At 43.7% G+C, this 22,522-nt stretch overlaps 1 protein-coding gene across 8 annotated transcripts in view; it reads left to right on the top strand.

The window, feature by feature from the left end:
• Clip1 (CAP-Gly domain containing linker protein 1) overlaps window positions 1-21,544 on the top strand; it is a 123,141-nt gene extending 101,597 nt beyond the window's left edge. For all 8 annotated transcript variants that reach the window (XM_038344665.1, XM_038344664.1, XM_038344666.2 and 5 more), the window contains 6 exons: window positions 8,573-8,625; window positions 15,346-15,463; window positions 15,555-15,705; window positions 16,183-16,232; window positions 19,383-19,507; window positions 19,923-21,544. In XM_038344665.1, the coding sequence (XP_038200593.1) occupies window positions 8,573-8,625; window positions 15,346-15,463; window positions 15,555-15,705; window positions 16,183-16,232; window positions 19,383-19,507; window positions 19,923-20,148 (723 nt within the window). In that variant the 3' untranslated portion in view covers window positions 20,149-21,544. The remainder of the gene's footprint in view (window positions 1-8,572; window positions 8,626-15,345; window positions 15,464-15,554; window positions 15,706-16,182; window positions 16,233-19,382; window positions 19,508-19,922) is intronic.
• The last annotated feature ends 978 nt before the right edge of the window (window positions 21,545-22,522 follow it).

Genomic DNA, 22,522 nt, shown 5'->3' with positions numbered 1-22,522 from the left:
TCTGACTTGTCAAGCATTACATTAGTTAGGTCAAGGGACCTGTTCAGCTACTCACAGTCTTCCCTGAGCAGACATGTTTTAAGTTTCTTGCTGGAGCTCTCCCTTTAGACTTCTTGAGCATCCTGCTCAACTCTCTAGCATTCGAGGGGAGTCTTAGAGAGCTATTTCCTGAAGCTGACAAGTGTCCCAGCTGTGAATGGTTGCCAGGGCACGAGGGCTGAAGGGATGGTTCTCTTCCAGTTTGTCCAGTGAAGGGTATTTGTGGCTTGCCCTAGAATATGGCACAGATACTCGGGGATTGAGTAGAAAGTAGTTATCTTCAGCACCTGGGTGTTGTGCAGCATTAGGACTGTGTGTAGCATAAAGACCTACTTTGTGTGCATTGACCTCAGTCACAGTCCTCTCACTCTGAGGCCAAACAGCACTGTGAGTGCAGCTGTGTGCGCGTGCTCCTGTAAACTCAAACAGCACTGTGAATGCAGCTGTGCGTGTGCTCCTGTAAACTCAAACCAGTTTAGGATGCACTATCTCTCATGCATCTCTTGAGAGCGCATGTAACTTAAATTGGTAAACTGAATGTGTATCACTGTTGCAGGCCAGGTTCCCTGGGCAGCAGGGCTGAGGGGTATGTATGGTGTACAGTGTTTACGAATGTAGCCCTACCTCCAGCAGGTCTGTAACAGGAGAAGAAAACTGTCCTTCCAGCTCACTCTGTAGGTCTGGGGTGGCCTTCCTCTTCCTTCCTTCCTTCCTTCCTTCCTTCCTTCCTTCCTTCCTTCCTTCCTTGCATTTTATTTATTTGGTTTTTCGAGACAGGGTTGGCCTCAAACTCACAGAGATCCGCCTGCCTCTGCCTCCCAGGTTCTGGGATTAAAGGCGTGCGCCACCACCACCCGGCATGGGGTGGCCTTTCAGATTTGCCCCAAATTAGATTGAAATGTCTAGGGTTTTTCTTTCTTTCCCTTGTTTAGAGTTATATTTTCTTCATTTATTTATTATATGTGTATGTCAGTGAACATGTATAAACAGCTTATACCATATGGGTCTCAGTGATTAAACTCAAGGCATCAGGGTTGGCAGCAAGGGCATTTGCCCACTGGGTGGTCTCCATGGCTCACCATCTTTATATTCTCCATTGATCTGTCACTGGATGAGGTCCATTCTAGAAAAGGGTGTGGCCCTGCAGAAGTGGTTCTGTCATTTTGGCAGTCCTTGAACTATCTCCTACCCTGCTCCTAAAAGCTGGTAACCAGTTCTGCCTTGAGAGGCCCCGAGTAACACGTCCTCTCTGCCGTCCTCCTTTCATCTCTGGGAGCAGTTTGTTGCAGACAGACCCACGGATCTTTCCTTCCCTTCTCCATTTCTGTCTGCTCTTCCAAGAGCAGAAGTCTGTCTGTCTGTGTGTGGGAGGCGAGACAAGAAATCCTCAGACACAGAGAATGTGTTGAATTGCTATTTTGAACCTCAGAACACTCGCTCGGAGAAGAGACTGAAAGAGCCCGAGTGAGCCACTTCACTGGGAAGGGTGGTGGGAGAAGACTCCCTGAGACTCTCAGCAGGGGCTCATCCTGGGAGAAGCTGAGCTTCCATCATAAGAGAGCAGCGCACTACTGGACTGAAGAGCACAGCGTCCTGATGGCCATTCACTCTCTGCGGTCACTGAGCACTGCTGCCTGCACGTTTTAAATTACTGCAGGAAGCAAAATGGAAGGTCCTGGGATCCTTGTTCGAGTGACTTTACTGAGCCTATGAAATCAGAATTAGTGTTGACTCTGAGTTTGTCCTTGGCCCTTATTTCACCCAAGTTTGTGTTTCTTAGCGTAAATGATGGGTTGAAAGTTAAAGTACCTAGTATGCTTTTTGTCCTGCCTTCCCCACTTCTTATTTTTGTTTTTTTGAAGATTTTTGAAAGTTTTATATGTGTGAGTATTTTGTCTGTGTGTGTGTCTATGCAGTACGTATGGAGGCCAGAAAGTACTGGATCCTCTGGAACTGGAGTTACAGGCAGTTGTGAGCCACCACGATGGTAATGGGAATAGAACCAGAGTTCCCTACAAGAGCAGCAGCCGGTGCTCCTAACTGCTGAGCTGTCTTTAGCTCCCTTTCTTGTTTTTGATGTGAGTTCTTGGATCCTCTTCTGGTTTAATGTTCACAATCATTGTAGGCTTTTTCTCTTAATAATAACCTTCCGTTTCCCCAGTCATCTGTATTTTCTTTTTCAGCTTTAATTATGAAAAACGTCAAGCATATGCAGAAACAGGAGCTACCCAGTACAGTGTGCTCCTCCTATATCAAATACACCTTATGGCAGAAATTGTTACTAGATACAAAGAAAGAAAACTCTCAACTGTTCATGATGATATAACATTTATAAATTAATGTCTACCTCACAATAAAAGTCCAAAAGAAGTAAAGCAGAAACTAACAATTTAAAAAAGGAGAAGGCCAGTAGGACTGGAGGTTGTTGCTCATGTAGCCCAGTCTGGCCTCAGACTCACTATGTAGCTGATGCTGGGTTTGAACTCGTTCTTTCTGCTTCTACCTCCCACATACTGAGATGACAGGCCTGTGAATTGATGGCAGTTTGTTCTTTTCTTTTGTATGATTGTTTTTTGAGATAGCGTCTCTCTTATAGTCCTGGCTGTCCTGGAATTCACTGTGTAGACAAGGCTGGCCATGTACTCAAAAAGATCAACCTGCCTCAGCCTCTGCTTCTGCTTCTGTCCCGACTGCTGGGTCTAAAGGTGTGTGTCACCATGCCAGGCCAGAAGTTGCTTTCTAGTGCTCTTTACCAAAAAGAAGTAACGTTCCTTGGATAAGAGTTTAGGGTAGCAGAGTCTGAAACATTTTGTTTATGAGACAGCAAGAAAGTGTTCAAAGAGTGATGAGGGTTCATCAGAAGCATATCAAATCAAATGCGAACCAATTTGGTCATCAAAAGAAGTAAGACGGACTGAGCGGTGGTAGTGCTCTCCTTTAATCCCAGCACTCAAGAGGCACCTGCAGGTGCATCTCTGAGTTTGAGGCTAGCCTGGTCTACAGAATAAGTCCCAGGACATCCAGGACTACACAGAGAAACCCTGTCTCAAAAAATCAAAGCAATAACAACAACAAACAAATTCTAATCTTTGTTGATTTTATTCTTTAAAAATATTGTATTTCATCTTTTGTAAGTGTGCATGTGTGTTGGAACTCTTATGAGAAGTATATTCTATACTTCAGCTCTTTTATTTTGTGGGTTGTTGAGACAGAATCTTGCTATGTATCCCTTGCTGTCTTGAAATTCTCTGGATAGACTGTAATAGATTAATAAAAAATGCTGCACTATCCCCCGATCCCCGGTGGCTACAGCAGCAGAAACGCTGTAGGTCCCCGAGTGACAGCAGTGGGCCATGTGACAGCAGGCAGTGGTCCCAGACAGGGACGGTGCAGTTCCCCTAGTGGCTGCAGCAGGCCTCTAGGAGAGACAGACAGATGGGCATGCCACAAGACCACGCCACAGATCTCCCAAGGCAGCTGGCCCCATGCAGGGAGCTCAGCTGTGTGTGCGAGAGACAGAGACATGGATAGGCACGCCATGCAGAGTGAGGTTGGATATTTATTTAGTGGGTTATGGAGGGGGAAGGAGAGAAGAACAGAGAGGCAGAGAGAGGGAGAGAGTATAAGAGAGAAGGGAGAGACAGAAGCTGCCTCTTTGAGAGGGAGACGAAAAAGGAAGAAATTCAGGCTTCAAGCAGGAAGGAAGATCTGCCTGCCTCAGTGTTGGGGGGGAGTGGGCATGGCTTGTCTCTTAAAGGGACAGAACAGATCATTACATAGACCAGGCTGGACTCAAACTCATGGGTGATCCTCTTGCTGCTGCATGTGGGTCCCGCATGAAAAAAAGTTGTATTTTTGAGACAAGGCTTCATTATGTATCCCAGATAGTACTTAAACTCACAGAAATCCTCCTGCTTCAGCCTTCTAAATTTTGGGATTACAGATCTGAGCTGTCATGTCTGTCTTAATTCTTTAATTGTAAAATAGAACTATCATAAAACTATAAATTTTTTATAATTTATACCTAAATTATAAAATGGACACAATGGCACATACCTCTAATCCTAGCACAGGGACAGCTGAGGCAGGAGGATTATTGTGTGTTTGGGGCTAGAACATGAAACCCTGCCTCAGAAGCAATAAAAGAGGAAGGAGGCAGGGAGAAAGGAGGAGAAAAGATGGGTCTTCCTCAGCCCTGCATCTTTCACTTCAGATGTTGTCCTTGCTTCTCTTCATTTTCGAAGTTGCCGTCCTCTGTTTTTATTCTTTTCACTCTTAAAAAGTTTAAAACAGCCGGGCGGCGGTGGCGCACGCCTTTAATCCCAGCACTCGGGAAGCAGAGGCAGGCGGATCTCTTAGAGTTTGAGGCCAGCCTGGTCTACAAGAGCTAGTTCCAGGACAGGCTCCAAAGCTACAGAGAAACCCTGTCTCGGAAAACAAACAAACAAAACCAAAACTTTAAAACATATTTCTATGAATTATACGTACATGAAAAGTATGATTTTATCATTTTAATGTGGGTGTGTGGGTGTGTGGGTGGATGGGTGGAGGTCAGAGGACAACTTTAGCAGTTGATTCTCTCCTTCTGCCATGTGCCTTTGCTTGTTGGTCACTTTGCTAGCCCTCCAAGCCTGTGGTAAGGATTGGAAAGCAGGGGCTGGAGAGATGGCTCAGAGGTTAAGAGCATTACCTGCTCTTCCAAAGGTCCTGAGTTCAATTCCCAGCAACCACATGGTGGCTCATGACCATCTGTAGTGGGGTCTGGTGCCCTCTTCTGGCCTGCAGGCATGCACACAGAATACTGTATACATAATAAATAAATTTAAAAAAAAAGGATTGGAAAGCAGAGAGGCTCTGGTGAGAAACTTGGATAATAAACCTTTTAGATTTCATGACAAATGTGCACTAATACTCAACATACATGCATGCACACTTATGTTTTTTTTTAAGCTGGTCAAGGTGGTTTGTGTCTGTATAACAGCAGCAAGTATCTTTGTTTTCATGATATTTATTGAGGTCTTCGTTTTTCTCTGCTTCCCCTCCCTCTTCAATCTTCCCCCAGCGTCCCCATGCTTCCAATTTACTCAGGAGATCTTGTCTTTCTCTACTTTCTACTTCCTATGTAGATTAGATCTATGTAAGTCTCTCTTAGTGTCCGTATTGTTGTCTGAGTTCTCTGGGATTGTGGTTTGTAGGCTGGCTTTCTTTGCTTTATGTTTAAAAACCACCTATGAGTGAGTACATGTGATAATTGTCTTTCTGTGTCTGGGTTACCTCACTCAAAACAATGTTTTCTAGTTCCATCCATTTTCCTGCAAAATTCAAGCTGTCGTTATTTTTTTCTTGTGTATAGTACTTCATTGTGTAAATGTACCATTGTGTAAATTTTCCTTATCCATTCTTTAATTGAGGGCATTTAGGTTGTTTCCAGGTTCTGGCTATGACAAACAAAGCTGCTATAAACATAGTTGAGCACATGTCCTTGTGGCATGATTGAGCATCCTTTGGATATATACCCAAAAGTGGTATTACTGGGTCTTGAGGAAGGTTGTTTCCTAATTTTCTGAGAAATCACCACACTGACATCCAAAGGGGATGTACCGACTTGCATTCCCACTAGCAATGCAAAAGTGTTCCCTTTTCCTCACAACCTCTCCAACATAAGTTGTCACCAGTGTTTCTGATATTGGCCATTTTTACAGGTGTAAGATGGAATCTCAGAGTTCTTTTGATTTGCATTTCTCTAATGACTAAGGATTGTAGTGATAAGCAGCAGGCCGTGTTCCTGCCGCCCCGCTCCTGGCCACCTGGCTAGCTTATGCCCCGAAATAACAACACACAAATTGTATTCATTTAAACACTGCTTGGCCCATTAGCTTCAGCCTCTTACTGGCTATCTCTCACATTTTGATTAACCCATATTTAGTAATGTGTGTAGCACCACGAGGGGTGGCTTACCGGGAAGATTCTAGCCTACATCCATCTTGGGTTGGAGCTTCATTGCATCTGTCTCCCTGAGGAGAGGCACGGCAGTCTGACTAACTTCCCAGCATTCTGTTCTGTCTACTCCACCCACCTAAGGGCTGGCCTATCAAATGAGCCAGGCAGTTTCTTTATTAACCAATGAAATCAACTCAAACAGAAGACCCTTCCACATCAAAGGATATTGAACATTTCCTTAAGTGTCTTTCAGCCATTTTAGATTCCTCTGTTGAGAGTTCTCTGTTTAGGTCTGTACTCCATTTTTTTATTGGATTATGTGATCTTTTGGTGTCCAGTTTCTTGAGTTCTTTGTATATTTTGAAGATCAGATCTCTGTCTGATGTGGGATTAGTGAAGCTCTTTTCCCATTTTGTAGGCTGTCATTTTGTCTTGTTGACCATGTCCTTTGCTTTACAGAAGTTTTTCAGTTTCAGGAGGTCCCATTTATTAATTGTTTCTCTCAGTGTCTGTGCTGCTGGGGTTCTATTTAGGAAGTGGTTTCCTGTGCCAATGCGTTCAAGTGTACTTCCCACGTTCTCTTCTATAAGGTTCAATGTGGCTGCCTTTGTGTTGAGGTCTTTGATCATTTAGATTTGAGTTTTGTGTATGGTGATAGATATGGGTCTCTTTTTATTTTTCTACATATTGCTATCCAGTTATGCCAGCACCACTTGTTAAATATGCTTTCTTTGTTCCATTTGATATTTTTTTGCTTCTTTATCAAAGATCAGGTGTTCGAAGATGTGTGGTTTGATATCCAGGTCTTCTATTTGGTTTCATTGGTCCTCCTATCTGTTCTTATGCCAGTACCAGGCTGTTTTCAGTCAGCAGCAAGTATCTTTACCTGCTGAGACGTCTTCCTGGCCCTTGTTTGTGATATTTTATGGAAGAATATTAGCAGCAGGATTTTATAACAGAGTGAGGGAACTGCAGGGAGCTCTTCTGTAGCCTTGTCTTGTAGATGACAGGCAAGTGTCTGCTAGGTGTGCGCTGAGTCAGTAGATGAATCACAGGTGCTTTGCAGTGAACACGTGGCCTTGCAGGTTCCTGACACCCCTCTGATCTAAATAAAGCAGCCAGAATGCTAATGGTGGAGCTGTCATTCAGTGAGCAGGTGTTTATTGAAAGCTTAACATGTGCAATATAGAGCTGGGCGCGATAACCTTAACCAATACCCCAACACTGGTGAACAAAGAGTTCAAAGCCATTTTTGGTGTTGGGTCCACAGATGGGGGAGGGCTTGTGGCGCAAAGATGGGGGACAGATCACTGAAGTCTAGTAAACCAGAAGCAAACTATTCCAGGAAAAAGTAAAAAAAAAATTAAAAAATAAATCTCCATGGGGCACAAAAAAAAAAAAAAAAAAAAAAAAGCTTATCAGCTAGCTGAGACCACAGCCAGAGATGGACTTGTAAGACTGTGGCAAAGGCTGGTTTTCAAACTCCTCCTTTAATAGCAAGCATTAAGCAGTAACAAAGGAATTTTTACAATCTTGAGGTGAAACTTAGACACAAATTGCCCTTTTTTGCAATTTCCATTAACAAGATTTTTCAGTTAAATTAGTGTTTGTATTTAGTCCATTGTTTTCTTTTCCCTGGTGTACCTTGATAGTGTTTACCAAGGCTCTGCACCTCCCCTGACACTGCCAGTTTTGCGTAGCAGGGAAGGGTATGGAAAAATAGAAAATGAAAAAGTCAAAAGTCACGTACATCCCATCATTTAAAAGTTAACTCAGCTCATGATCAGTTGCTGGTCATGAGTTCCCAGGGGGTATCTAAAAGCTGATCCTCAGTTTGCTGAGCGACCCTAAGATTGCAGAGAGCCGCTTCAGCCTCATAAATAGAGCTATGGGTTGTAAAGCGGAGTAACCCACTGTTAACAGTTAATCCTTAAGCTGCTGAGAAAGCTACTGACAGCTGCTCTCATTCTCCTAGGTCTACAACTTTATCTCTACATTCTTATTTCTGGAATCTATATTTCTTTTTTTTTTTTTTTTTTGGTTTTTCGAGACAGGGTTTCCCTGTAGTTTCTAGAGCCTGTCCTGGAACTAACTCTTGTAGACCAGGCTGGCCTCGAACTCAGAGATCCGCCTGCCTCTGCCTCCCGAGTGCTGAGATTAAAGGCGTGCGCCACCATCGCCCGGCATGGAATCTATATTTCTTTATTCTTATTCTTGGACTCTTCCATTGGCCAGAGAGCAGATTCTAGGCTAGCCTGGACTACATGAGACTATGTTGGAAAGGAAGTGGGTATGGTGGTGCACACCTAAAGTCTCAACATTTGAGAGTCAGAGGAGGTGGAGCTGGTCTTTATACTGAGTTGCAAGCCAGCAGGGGTTACATGATAAGACCCTGTCTTAAAAAAAAGTATTATATTCTGATCTATAATCTATATTCTGTTGCTATAATCTGATTTAGTATTTCTGATTCTCAGGCGGTGATTTCTTGCCAAGTCACCTTGAGAGAAGCCAGTGGCGTCTGGTGCCCTGGAGTGGGTTATGTGGCCTCTGTGGACTTATTATCAATTGAACTCTTTCTGTTTTTGTTTTTCAGCTGGAAGAAGAAAGATCTGTACTCAATAATCAGTTGTTAGAAATGAAAAAGAGGTAGGCTCTCTGTATATTTACTGATGCGTGTGTTTAACAAGGAAAACTTCAGAACATGTGTGTACTAGTTTACAGAAAACAGCTTCATATATCAAGAAAGCGGCATTGTGGTATTTTAGTGCTCACAATTGACAAGTTATGAAGATCCATTTGTGCAAGTTTCAAAAATTTAAAATTTTAAGCCATTTTTTACTGCATTCACTCAGAAGTGCTCTACTAAATTTAGATTGCCTCATATTAATGGTTTTAGTAATGAGCAATATTATAATTGTATTTATAGTAATCACTTTAGCTATAATACTGTTTTCAATTGTGGGAAAGCTTGATTTTTTCATTAATAAGTAATACCACTTTGTTTCTATTATTCATTATCCCTCCATAATATTTTATAACTTCCCAAACTCTTTTGAGTAAAGATAAATGGGGTTCATAGAAATGAAATATTTAGGCCAGGTCAGAGTAAAATATGCCTATATTCTAGCACTCAGGAGACTGAGTCTGGAAGATCATACATTTGAATCCAACATTACAAAATCCTGCTTTACAAAAACTAAAATAGGAGCTGGGCAGTGGTAGAGCACGCCTTTAATGTCAGCACTTGGGAGAGAGAGGCAGGTGGTCTCTGAGTTCGAGGCCAGCCTGGTCTACAGACTTCCAGGATAGCCGGGGCTATATAATGAAACCCATCACAAATAAATAATTTAACTAAGTAATTAAAATAAATTAGGGGCTAAGAATATAGCTTAGCAATAGAGAGCTTGCGTCACATGTATGAGCTCCTGTGTTCATCCCCACACCAACAACAAACAACAAAACCATCTATAACCCTTAGGAGTGAGAGAATCAGTGTCATACTCAAGTACATACCAGGTTTGAGACCCTGTGCTTTAAAAAAAGAACAGAGGAAAGAGATTCAGCGTACCTCCAAATTTTCCCATGCTCTTAGGAAGTGCTTTTCGTGTCAGAGCAAAGGTTTCCCTGCCCTTCTGGTGTCTGACAGATGTGCTTCACACTTGGGAATTCAAGGTTTTTTTTTTTTTTAGCCTACAAAAACATTTGGATTGCGCAATGTAGATTGCTGTATTTCAAAGCTGTCAGGCCTTGGCCCAAGGGAAGCCTTTCCCTTCTCTCTGGTTTAATTAAGAAGTACTTCACCAGGCAGTGGTTGCTCACATCCTTAATCCTCGCACTCCAGGAGGCAGAGGCCAGCAGAACTCTGTGAGTTCAAGGCCAGCCTGGTCTACCAAGTGTGTTTCAGGACAGCCAGGACTACACGGTGAAACCCTATCTCGAAAACACACACAAAGAAATACTTGGGCTCCTTTGTTGAATTTCTCCAAGATCTTTACATTCTAGACTGCACAAGTCTCACCATGGCCATCTTTATCCTGGACAGAAAAATAATGAGGCCTTATTCCTGCAGCTTTCCCAAACGGGGCCAAATGAATGAAAATGGGCTGATGCAATATGTAATCCCTTTACATTTAACAACACTTTTAAATTCACCAATCTGTATAATCTCAAAACATCCCAGTGGAAGATGTGGTAGGGTCTTCATTTTTTTTTTTTTTTTTTTTTTTGAGGATGAACCAGAACTTAGCTAAGCACTCAGGCCCATGAGTTCCATGTGCAGGCTCGAGACCTAGAGCTTCAGGTTCCCGTGTTCTCCCCCGTACCTGTACTTACTACTGACGCGTGAAAGATTGCGTACTTCCTGGGTCCTTACTTATCATGTGACTGACTAAATTATGTTTAGCAAAGTGTCTCTCAAAAATTGCGCCTAATTTAAGCCAGACCAGTACCTACTGGGGAGGCTGAGTGAGGTGAGAGGGTCACAAGTTCAAGGATAGCCCTAAGCAATTTAATGAGATCTGTCTGGAAGTGCAAGCTCTAGGAGGCTCCACAGTCAGTGGCAGGATGCTTGTCCACACATGGAGGCCCCAGTTTCAGTCTCCTGCCACCAAAGCCAAACACAGAAGTTACTCCTGCTAATTTTCTTTTTTTGTTTTTTTGAGACAGGGTTTCTCTGTAGCTTTGGAGCCTGTCCTGGAACTAGCTCTTGTAGACCAGGCTGGTCTTGAACTCACAGAGGTACGCTTCCCTCTGCCTCCCGAGTGCTGGGATTAAAGGCATGAGCCACCACTGCCCAGCCACTCCTGCTAATTTTGATGAACAAACATAAAGAGAATAATTTTTCTGAAATAGAAAAAGTTATAAATTTAATTTCTGTATTTAAACCGATTTTCTCTTGTTAATCAACCCTCATGGACAATTGTTTCTGCTTTGGAAGACTGAATTTGAATATATTTTAAAATAACAAGTTAAACCCATAAATACCTCCCAAATGTAATTTGATAAGAATTCCTCTGCGATGTATGCTGTGATGGCTAACTCTGTCTACTCTGCCTGGAGGACTAAAGTTGTATATGATCTTGGCATAAATACCTACCAAAAGCTTAAGTCATAAAAGCACACAAATGTCCTTTGTTGGTGCAGAGTAATAGTCCTGTCTTTGGTTCACGTTAGAAAGGAAGGCCGGAAATGACTGTGTTCTCCATGGCCATGATAGGAGCTTGCAGGACCCCCACCATCAGGTGAAGCAGTCACTGAGGAGTCAGTGTGAGTGCCCCAGCCCAGCTGGTGTAAGGTCCTGGATTCTATACAGCACCTCCCACACTAGGAAAAGCCTTGTGTGGTTCTGAGGATCTCAGATCTGCTCTGCACCAAGGAGTAAATTTAAATTGTAAGCTAAAGGCTGGTGAGGTGGCTCGGTGGATAAGAGGACTTGCCACCAAGCCTGACAACCTGAGCTCTATCCTTCAGACCCATGTGGGAAAGTTCTTTGACCTCCTCACCCATAGTATGCACACTACACACATGTGCATAATAATGAATGACGAGTTAATGAATAAATAGAATAACTTTAAATTATAAACTTCGCATGGTAGCATATGCCTGTAATCCCAGCACTTGAGGGTAGAAGGCCAGCCTGGCTACGTGAGACTATCTTAAAGAGATCAGTAGTGTCCTCTTGTATTTGCTTCGTGGTTTTGGTATCTGTAGACATTGTATTGCAGGCAATATGTAGTGAACATTTTTCTCTGAATTTAAAACTGTGATCATTTGAAAAATTGGGTACAGTTGAACACACATCTTTAAGAACAGGTTTCAGGCAGTGTATTGTCTCCCAGCCCTGGGGAGACAGAGGCAGGAGGATCTTTCCAAGTTCAAGCCCAGGCTGGTCTACACAGTGAGTTTCAGGCCAGTCAGGCTTACATGGTGACCCTGTCTTCAAACCAAACAAAAACAGGAGAGGGGGAAACAAGTTCCCAGGGATCTAGCTGGTAAGGCACAGTTGTCTCACTGCTGAACTGGAGGCCCCTGCTCCTCCACAGCTGTCCAGGCTGATGCATCCTGGGGAGCTAGCTTGGCTCCCTTTTTGCTCTGAGTTTTTTAATGTCAAACAAGGAACAGCAAAGCCAAAGTTTTAGACATGGGTTTATGGGGGGGTCTTAATTCAACCGGTAGTACAGAATGTAAGCCCTGCGAGGAATGCAAGTACTGCCTCCACTTCTGAAGCGGCCTGCGCTGCCCAGCTCATCGGCTCCCTGTGGGTTGTAACTGTCTGACTGTCTCCGAGCTTGCGCTACTTACCAGTGCTCACCTCATCCTCTCTTTTCCCTTCCTACTCTTGCTTCCTTTGCTATATCTGTGTGTCTTTCATGGTAAGACTAAAGAAAGTCTATCCACGTTATAATAAATAAATCTCATATATTTTTAGTAAACCAAATTGTTGTATATATTTTTGGCTGCCTTTGTCCCTCTGTGTCTTGCTTTTGTTTTGTAAAATATGCTCAGCAATGTGTGCACACACACACACACACACACACACTTAGACATGCACTTTTTTATATCAACACACAGCAAAGAATTTGGGTACAAATTTAGTTCTCCTTACTGTATTTGCATTTTTCTTCATGTTTCTAATATTTGGTTCTTATCACCTTGCATTTTAAAGCCTGCCCAGTAACACTTTAAGGTATTTGCTTCATTACTGGACTTTATTTCTTATTTAAGTAGTAAGAGAAGAATCTGAGCGACACGTTCCCTTGAGGGATGGGACAAGAGATTCTGGCCCTGAAGCCCTTCTTTTATGCTGTTATCGTCCCTTCTTGCTATTGGCAGTATGAGGAAACCCTTCTAGCCAACATAGCTTCTCATACGTCAGTAATGTTGGCATAGATGCTTTAATTCAGCCCCTCTTAGTTTGTACAGAGGAATCAGGGCATAGAAATTGTCACACTGAAGCCACCACTGAAGATCTGTCACAGAGGCGAGCTGCCAAGCCTCTGTGCCCTGTCATCTGGTAGACCTCCTGCTTTCTTTCTTTCTTCCTCTTTCTTTTCCTTTTTCTTCTTTTAACACATACTATGTGTTGGGGGTGGGGGAGGATTCTTACCATGTGGCTTCTCAGGATCAAACTGATCAGACTTAGCGGCAGTGACTTCACCACTGAGCCATCTCTTTCTTCAGCATGTATCCTTTGCTTTGTCCCTCCCTGATGCTAAGTGCCTGTGGATCTTAGCTGTCTAGGTCTTTGAGCACAGGAGAATTCACATCTGTCTTCAACAAACCCTAGTCCTGCTAATTTTTAGAAAGTTAAAACTTTAAAAAAATTCAAATCTGAGTGCTACTTGAAATAAAGCTCCAGAATTCATATATTCATTCTCTCTCTCTCTCTCTCTCTCTCTCTCTCTCTCTCTCTCTCTCTCTCTCTCTCTCTCTCTCTCCCCCTTTCTCGAGACACGGTTTTTCTGTAGGTTTGGATAGCCTGTCCTGGAACTATCTCTTGTAGACCAGGCAGGTCTTGAACTCACAGATCTGCCTCCCGAGTGCTGGGATTAAAGGCATGCACCACCACCGCCCGGCTCAGAATTCATTTTTACAGAAGAACAGAATACTAACTATGTTTCAGAGAAATCCAGATTTCCTGCATCTTTGGGTGGCACCAGAACTTTACTTTCCACACCGCAAAAGTGCCTGTTTGTTCCTCCTGCTCCAGACGCCCCCCTGAGCTCTAAGATGGCCCCGTTTCCTAGCGCTCACCCGGGACTTGGCCGTGCCAGTGCCCTTTCTTCCCAGGGTTACTAATTTAGAGCACTTGGGAAAGTCTCAGATTCTTCTCCTGCTACTTACCAATCTGGAGTGTAAAGGTGTGAGCCACACAATGAGACCAATACAACACGTTTATTTCCATCTTCGTGTAGAATTTCAGTTTGCCATGAGCCATGAGAATTTTGTAATTCATGTGCCGGATACCTTGGGTCTCACTAACCAGCCATTCCTCTGCCATCTCTAACTTGGCCCTCCCAGTCCTATTCCCCCAGGTGATTTGAAAACAGACCAAATGCCGCTTGCTCTGCATTCATCACCTGCCTGCTTCTCCTAGAGCCACTCAATTCCTAGTTACAAACTCTTGCTGGTGGCCACCTCCATGGTGCAGTGTCTGAGATTGTGTGGCCTGAGCGCTAGCCTGAGACATTTTTCTCTTGTTTTGTTTTCCCTGAAGTAATTCGGTGACATAAGATCTGTTTATTAAAAATTAAAAACTTTTAATTTTAAAAATTTTACCTTTGTAAAAGAGTTATAAAGGTAGTGTAGTCAGTTCGTTTCCCTAGTCAGCTGCCCCACTATGAACATGTCACATAGCTCAGCACCCATGCCCAAACCACAAAGCCATTGCCCCTCGGCTCTCTGCAGTTGTCTGTCACAGTCATTTCTCTCGTCCAGGATCCAGGCTAGGAGTAGCACTGCGCTCGTGTGGTCCTGTCACTAAGTCCTGCCTTTCATAAATCAGCATGTTCCTATGTCACAGCACACCTTCAAATACACATGCACATCACACATGTACACACCCTGCCTGCCCTCCTTTGGGGCTGACTCCCTGTGTCCTGCCCAGCCTCTTTGTATCCCCCCATCCCTTTCCTCCCTCAACCTGGACTCCAGTCCAGCGGACAGTTCTCCAGAGGCCTCTCCCGCCCTCTAGTGAGCCAGCGGAAACAGGAACTCGGCTCTGCGAAACCCCTCTCTTCTGTGTTGCCCATAGCCTTTCTGCAGTTCAGTTCTAAAAGCAGCCCCGGGCCTTCTTCAGATTGGTTGAAATGCAGTTATCTTTCAGTTTGAATAATATTTATCTTTGCTACTGTTTTGGCTCACACAATCTTAAAAAACACAACCTCAGAACTTACTAAAAAGTTACTGAAATTAGTGAGAACCAACTGATACTTCCAGCATCAAACTGCTCTGCATGACATCTGTAATTGCTTTGCATGTATGTATTTTAATTGTCACTGCTTGGTAATTATTTATTCCAGAAGTAACAGTATTCAAGGTGGGGTTCTATATTGCTGTAATTTTTTGGGGGGTGGTACAACAGTTTTTAAAAGACCTACCTCTTCCCACAGTATTAACTTGTCTTTTTGAGTTCAAATGGACACAATGACATGCAGGTTCTGCATGCCTGTGCATAGCTAAACCTTTTCTCCCTCGCAGTAAGTAAAATTTACAGGCATAACAGCCTTGATCCCTATGCAACTTCCCTGTTACACCTTTTTTTATATAATGTAAACTAAAGTTACTCTCAAGTCTGTTCTGAAACAGTTGCTTGCTGACCACTCCCTCCACTGATTTCTGGAACTCTTTTAACTCTCTGGTCTTTAGAGAATCCGAGTACATAAAGGACGCAGATGAAGAGAAAGCGTCCCTGCAGAGGTCCATCAGTCTCACCAGTGCCTTACTCACAGAGAAGGATGCCGAGCTGGAGAAGCTGCGGAGTGAGGTAGGGTGCTGTGGGGATGGTCGGCCACGGTGCTTTGGGGCCGCCATGATCCGCCCCTCCTCCCGTCCTGAGCCCAGCATCTGTGTTGCAGGTCACAGTGCTCCGCGGAGAGAATGCCTCTGCCAAGTCCCTGCACTCAGTGGTGCAGACGCTGGAGTCTGACAAGGTGAAGCTTGAGCTCAAGGTCAAGAACTTGGAGCTTCAGCTCAAGGAGAACAAGAGGCAGCTCAGCAGCTCATCAGGTAAAAGGATGCCCATCCTAAAATGTGCCTCCTCTCATTCCCGTACTGGGCTTTCTCCAGGGGGCTTTTCCCAGTAGAGGTGCCCCCAGCTCTCCCACTGTTGAATCAAACAAGGGCTAGTCACAAGTGTGCTTGGTGTGGAGTCTTCTCGTATGAGGCAGTACATGACAGCTGCCATCATACAAGCAACCATGAGGTCTCAAGTGCAAGGCAACAAAGAAGAATGGAGAACACTGCATCCTTAAAAATCAGGCACCTGTACCCCATAGGTGGTCATCTTGAGAAAGAACCCTGAAAGGGCAGGGTAGCATCTGTGAGACCCAGTAGTAACCAGAGAGCAGGCAGGGACTTCACTGTTCTCACAGACACTTGAAAATGAATGTCCTCTGGCAGCCCATCACTGCAGCAACAGGGAACTGACTTGCAGTGTTTTCCAGTGACCCTCTGATTGTTCTTGTTCTTGTTTTTAAATATAAGGCAATACCGATACCCAGGCAGAAGAGGATGAGAGAGCCCAGGAGAGTCAGGTAATGCTCCTCTATTAGTGCTTCTGTTGCTTTCCTGTCTTCAAAGTCATTAGATATCTTGAGAACGTAATGCATTCCTATGGACTGAGTGCAGAAAGTTTAGAATGCATTCAGTAAAAATTCTTCCAGTTCCTGCTGTTCAGCTTCCCAAGTTGCTGACACTGTTACCCACATCTTACCTCTGCAGATTTTGTTTTGTTTTGTTTTAATACAGAGCTAGATGTGGTATGTGACAGCATATACCTATAGCTCTAGCACTTGGAAGGCTGTGTGAGATGACAGATCATTGAAACCACGGAGTGTGAGACCAGCCTATGTAACATAGCAAGAGCCCTATCTCTAACACAAACACACACACACACAAATATCCTCTGCTTTAACATTTTCCCCTCTTTTTTTGTTTTTTTTGAGACAGGAATTCTCTGTAGCCCTGGAACTTGCTCTGTAGACCAGGCTGACCTTGAACTCACAGAGATACACCTTCCTTTGCCTCCAATTGCTGGGATTAAAGGCCTGTACCACCACCATCTGGCTTCCCCCCCCCACACACACTTTTAAAGACAGTTTCTTGTAGCCCTAATTGGCCTTGAACTTTTGGTGCTTCTCCTACCCCGCCTCCCAATTGCTGGACCACAAGTGTGCAACACCAGCACAGCTGGCTCCCTCTGCAGTTTTGTGTGTGTGTGTGTGTGTGTGTGTGTGCGTGTGTTTTAACATAAGTAGTAATAGACCACATAAGTCACTCTGTACTTACTTTTTCTTTAGCTGTATAGTATTCCAGTGTGTGAATGCACCATAATTTAGTCAGTTCCCTTTTAGTGACAGGACACTGTGATTATTCTAAGCTGAGGGTGTATATTATAAACAGTACCTTAAACAGCTATCGGACTCAGGCTGACTCAGAATTAACTTTGTTAGTGTGTCTCACAGGCATAGTACAGAATTAACATTGTTTTCTCTCCTTCTTTCCCCGTTTCCTTTTTGCTTCCATTTGTTTCTGCTGCTGCCGCCAACACTTTTCTTCCCATCAGCAAATGGTTTGTTTTATGCTTCCTTATTTGTGTACACATGTACGTGTGATTGTGTGTATGGTTTGCTTGGCCTTGCAGCAGAGCTCCTAATAGAATGATTTAGAAGATGCAACTTGGAAGACGTGTGGGGGCTGGGGAGATGGCTCAGTGGTTAAGAGCAGCAATTCCTCTGAGAGAAAAGCCAGTTTTAGTTTCAACCACTCACATGGTGATCACAACCATCCTTAGCTTCAATTTCAGGGAATCCAGTGACCCCTCCTGACCACCACATGTCACACAGGCATAACATGCACACACATAAAATAATCTAGAATTAAAGAAAGTCAGGTGTGTGGTAATGTGCCCAATACTCAAGAGGCAGAGACAGGGAGATCTCATTAGTTTGAAGCTAACTACAATGTGAGACCCTGTCTTAAAAAAAAAAAAAAAAAAAGTAGGGGCTGGAGAGATGGCTCAGAGGTTAAGAGCACTGACTGTTCTTCCAGAGGTCCTGAGTTCAATTCCCAATGACCACATGGTGGCTCACAACCATCTATGATGAGATCTGACGCCCTCTTCTGGCCTGCAGGCATACATGCAGTATGCATAATAAATAAAATCTTTAAAAAAAAAAAGTAAAAAAGTTAGTTCAAGGCCATCCTCTGCCAAAAAATGAATTAGGTTTTGTTTTGTTTTGTTTAGACTATAAAGGTATGCACTATTCCCAATCTACATAGTGATTTTAAAGTCAGCCTGGGATATGTAGCAAGAGTTTATCTAAGAGAGAGAGGGAGGAGAGAAAGGATGTGTGTGTGTGTGTGTGTGTGTGTGTGTGTGTATTGAGAGAGAGAAACTTCAGTTTAGAGAAATGAAACCTTTTAGAAGAAAGGATGTTTTGCTTTTAGAGTCCCCTTGGTTCAGAAGGGTGTAAAGTGCTCAGGACATGCTACCTTCTGACAGTCACTTTGTGGTCCCTACTGCCCAGCTGGTCTTGGAACAGATGCCCTTCCCGTATGTCACATGTCTCCTTCTCTATGAAGCCCTGCATCTTCCCTGAAGATGCTCTGGTGTGCCGTCCTGTTGTTGAGCAGTCAAGTGACCTGAAGAGAAGTTCCATGTCAGAAAAGTCCTGAGTTGGTTCTAGAATTTAGATAGGGTTTTTTTTGTTTGTTTGTTTTTTGAGACAGAGTTTCTCAGTAGCTGTGGAGCCTGTCCTGGACTCTATAAACCAGGTTGGTCTTGAACTCACAGAGATCTGCATGCCTCTGCTTCCCGAGTTCTGGGATTAAAGGTGTGTGCCACCACCGCCCAGACAGTTTTAATGTCTCTTTATTTGTTTATTTATTTAGGAATCCAGGAAATGAACCCAGGACCTCACATACCAGGCAGAGCTTTGCCACTGAACTGTATTTTCAGCCATGGATTCGCACACACATGCACACGCGCGCACACACACGCACACACACGCACATTAGAAGGAAAAACTAAACCTTGCCTGAGCATTCAGAATTGTGAAATTATGACTGTGCAGCCGGGCGGTGGTGGCGCACGCCTTTAATCCCAGCACTCGGGAGGCAGAGGCAGGCGGATCTCTGTGAGTTCGAGGCCAGCCTGGGCTACAAGAGTTAATTCCAGGATAGATTCCAAAGTTACAGAGAAACTTTGTCTCGAGGAAGAAAAAAGGAAGGAAGATTATGACTGTGGACAGTGTGGTGTTTTGTTGAAAAATATCAGTGGCACTTCACCAGTCCACAGACTTGTGATTTAAGTGTAGCGTCATTTGTCTGAATGATATGTAAAACTTATCCGTCCACAGCTTCAGATTCAGCGACATGAATTTAAAGTGATACACACATGTGCGTACACACACATACCCACACACACACACATTCCTTAGTAGCAAACACTGAGAGATGGAAAAGGGAAGAAACTTCTCTGCCCCCCTTCACCTAGCAATGATCTCATTCCAGTTCCCTATAGTTCGTCCTGCACCCTCAGCACGCCTGTTCCTTGTTGAGACTGGAAAGCACAGACTATAGCAGACACAGTTGGGCCTACTGTGGCACATACTTCTCAATGTCTAAACTCCAGCTGTATGGCATTTTCATATCTCACTGCTTTTTTTCTTTTAAAAAATCAGATTGATTTCCTCAATTCAGTAATAGTGGACCTTCAAAGAAAGAATCAAGACCTCAAGATGAAGGTGGAGATGATGTCTGAAGCTGCGCTGAACGGCAACGGGGACGACCTGAACAGCTATGACAGGTATGGCGGGGCTTGGTCCGTCAGAGGTCAGGATCTCCAGCGGCCGTCAGATAAAAAGATCAGGTGTTGCATGACCACTGCCAGGACAAACCACCCTACGTCTGGCAAGAGTGACCTGCTCATTCTGTTAGATTCAGTCTGTGTGTGTAAATATTGTACCTACATGTATATGTGTGCACCACATGTGTGCCTAGTACCCTTGGAGGCCAGAAGATGCATCAGACTGTGCTGGGGACTCTGTTATTAATGGCTGAGTCATCTCTTCGGCCTAAACTGCACATTTTAGAAAACTTCGTCCTGCCTTTCCTGGGAGCCCTAGATGTGCTGTCATTAGTCCCTGTGTCCTTTTAAAGTCTGAGTTCTGTGGCCTGACTTTTTCTGCCACCTCCCTGATCCTCTGTGTTGACGTTTGCAGTGACGATCAGGAGAAACAATCCAAGAAGAAACCCCGCCTGTTCTGTGACATTTGTGACTGCTTTGATCTCCACGACACTGAGGACTGCCCCACCCAGACACAGGTGTCGGAAGACCCTCCACATTCCACGCACCATGGCAGCCGGAGTGAGGAGCGGCCTTACTGTGAGATCTGTGAGATGTTTGGGCACTGGGCAACCAACTGCAACGATGACGAGACCTTCTGAGGCCTCGCGGCTCCGCAGCCAGCAGCTTTCCACCAGCACTGCACATGCAGCTTGAGGAGAACTCGTTATTTTTTGACCCCTGTCAACAAATCTAAGAAAATATTTTGATCTTCAACACATTACCCTTTCATTTCTCCTCATAAGTTAAAATAATAAATATTTGGTAGGTGGGCTTTTACTTCCATCCTCTTTTTTGGAATTTGAAGATTTCTGACATTGTACCAGGTGCCATTACTCTTTTGTTCCTAGAGAAACACCGTGGGACGAGCTGGACCCTGACAATACTTTATTTAAGAAACTTTAAATTATGCTGTTATTTCTCATATTTGCACTAAAGTATTTCCTGGCTATTTCTGTATATTTAGGTTTTGTTGATGTTGATGTTGTGCTTTGACACTGGAATGAGCTGCAGACAAAGTGTGCCACTTGGCATTTTCATGTACTCATTTAAATAATTTTAAATATCCAAGCTCTGCACTACCTGCTCTCAGTAGTGCCTTCTTCCAGGCTTGACAATACACAGGGCATGATTATAAATCATGAAACAGGTAAAAGGGAGGGGAAAGCCCCAAACTGCTGTGGTGACGTTTATAATCTATATGCTGCACCCACAGACCCAACAGTGGGTTTTCTTTATTGGTTTTACATAATTTCAATCTATATTATATGTATATATATATATATATTTTTAAAGATCTATATTTTGGAAAAAAAAAGTATATGCAATGTGTCTTCATTTAGGATTTTTTTACCTTTATGAGAAAGAACACAGCTAAACGGCTCGCCAGGATGAGACTGAGCAGGCCAGAAACAGCAGTGTGGCTTCATGACTATCGTCCTCCTCTCTGTGTTGTTTCTGAACCGCAGCTGAGTAGCTGGAAGAACTGCTCCAGCTGTTGGTTTTGCTCCCCTTCTTCAGCAGATAATCCCAGTAGCGCACTAAGCCACCTAGAGCAGCTAAAGTAACTGATCTGTAGCCTCCTTTTTACAAAAGTCTGTGGGTTTTTACTGTATTTTTAAATGAATGTACGATGAGAAATTCAACATTAATAATTTTGAATTTTCTTATCACAAAAAGATAAAACGAAGGACCTCAACATACAAAAGAGTTTTATCAGTCAGCCTGAGTCTGTCTTCACTTGAATGTTTTTGAGAATATGTAAAAAGGAATTAAATGTACCGTCATGCAGCATGCATGAAAAGAACTCCCGTCATTGTATATAAGCCTTTGCCATATTCCCCCATCCACTGTGCTTGACAAGTGAACATTAAACAAATCTGTTACCAGTTAACATTTTTGGTTAATAAAACTATAGGAATTATTTCACAAAGAAAATATGTAAAGCAGTATTAAAATCTGAGTTATGTATCTAATAAATGGGTTTGCTTGTTTTTATGCCAGTGGCAGTAAATACATTCTTGGGATTATTCGTCATGCTTTTTCTTCATTACTTGAAGAAAGCCCTTTAAATTGGGCGGTGGTGGTGCACACCTTTAATCCCAGCACTCTGCCCAGGCAGAGGCAGGCAGATGGATCTCAAGGCCAGCCTGGTCTACAAAGTGAGTTCCAGAACAGCCAGGGCCACACAGAGAAATCCTGTCTTGCGAAGAAAAAAAAGCCCTTTAGATCCAAAGGCAATCCCTTGCCCCCCACCACCGCTGAGTCAGGATGATAGTTCCAAAAAAAGCTCTTTTCACTTCAATAAAACAGCTTGTTAAACAGCTGTAAGAAATGGGAGTGTCCAGCTGAGACAGAAGGGTCATCATTGGCTACATAACAACTTGGAGGCCAGCCCAAGCTACATAAGACACTGTATAAAAAGAGAGAGAAACAAACCTCACATGTCCTGGGTGTTAGGCCTTGGAAGTATCGATGGAGTGGCCTATAAGAATGTCAGCAGGAACTAGATAGATAGTTCAGTGTTGCAGTGCTTGCCCAGCAGGTGCAAAGACCTGGGTTCAGTTAACACCACCACACACATACGCACAAATGCCAGCAGCAACTTCTGGGGTTCGTGGATTTGGACATTGTTTGGGAATGGTATGGCTTGCTTGGGAAGTATGCTGCCAATTATTGAAACAAGGAAAAGACACAGATCTGGGTATGGTGGCAAATACCTAATGCCTACATTGGGAAGGAGGCAGGAGGACCAAAAGTTCAAGTCTTCCTTGGCCATATAGCAACTTTGAGACTAACCTGGGACACAGGAGAGAGAACCTGTCTGGAAAGAAGCTAGAGAGATAGCTCAGTCAGGAAGTGCGTTTGATCCCAGAATCCACAGAGGTGAGCTTGGTGACTCACACTTGCCATATTAGTGGAGGAGACAGACAGGCAGGCCCCTAGTGGCTAGATGACAGCTGACCTGACCTACTT

This window comes from Arvicola amphibius, chromosome 10, assembly GCF_903992535.2.
Source record: "Arvicola amphibius chromosome 10, mArvAmp1.2, whole genome shotgun sequence".
Taxonomy (NCBI): domain Eukaryota; kingdom Metazoa; phylum Chordata; class Mammalia; order Rodentia; family Cricetidae; genus Arvicola; species Arvicola amphibius.
This window is presented reverse-complemented; position numbering and strand designations above follow the sequence as displayed.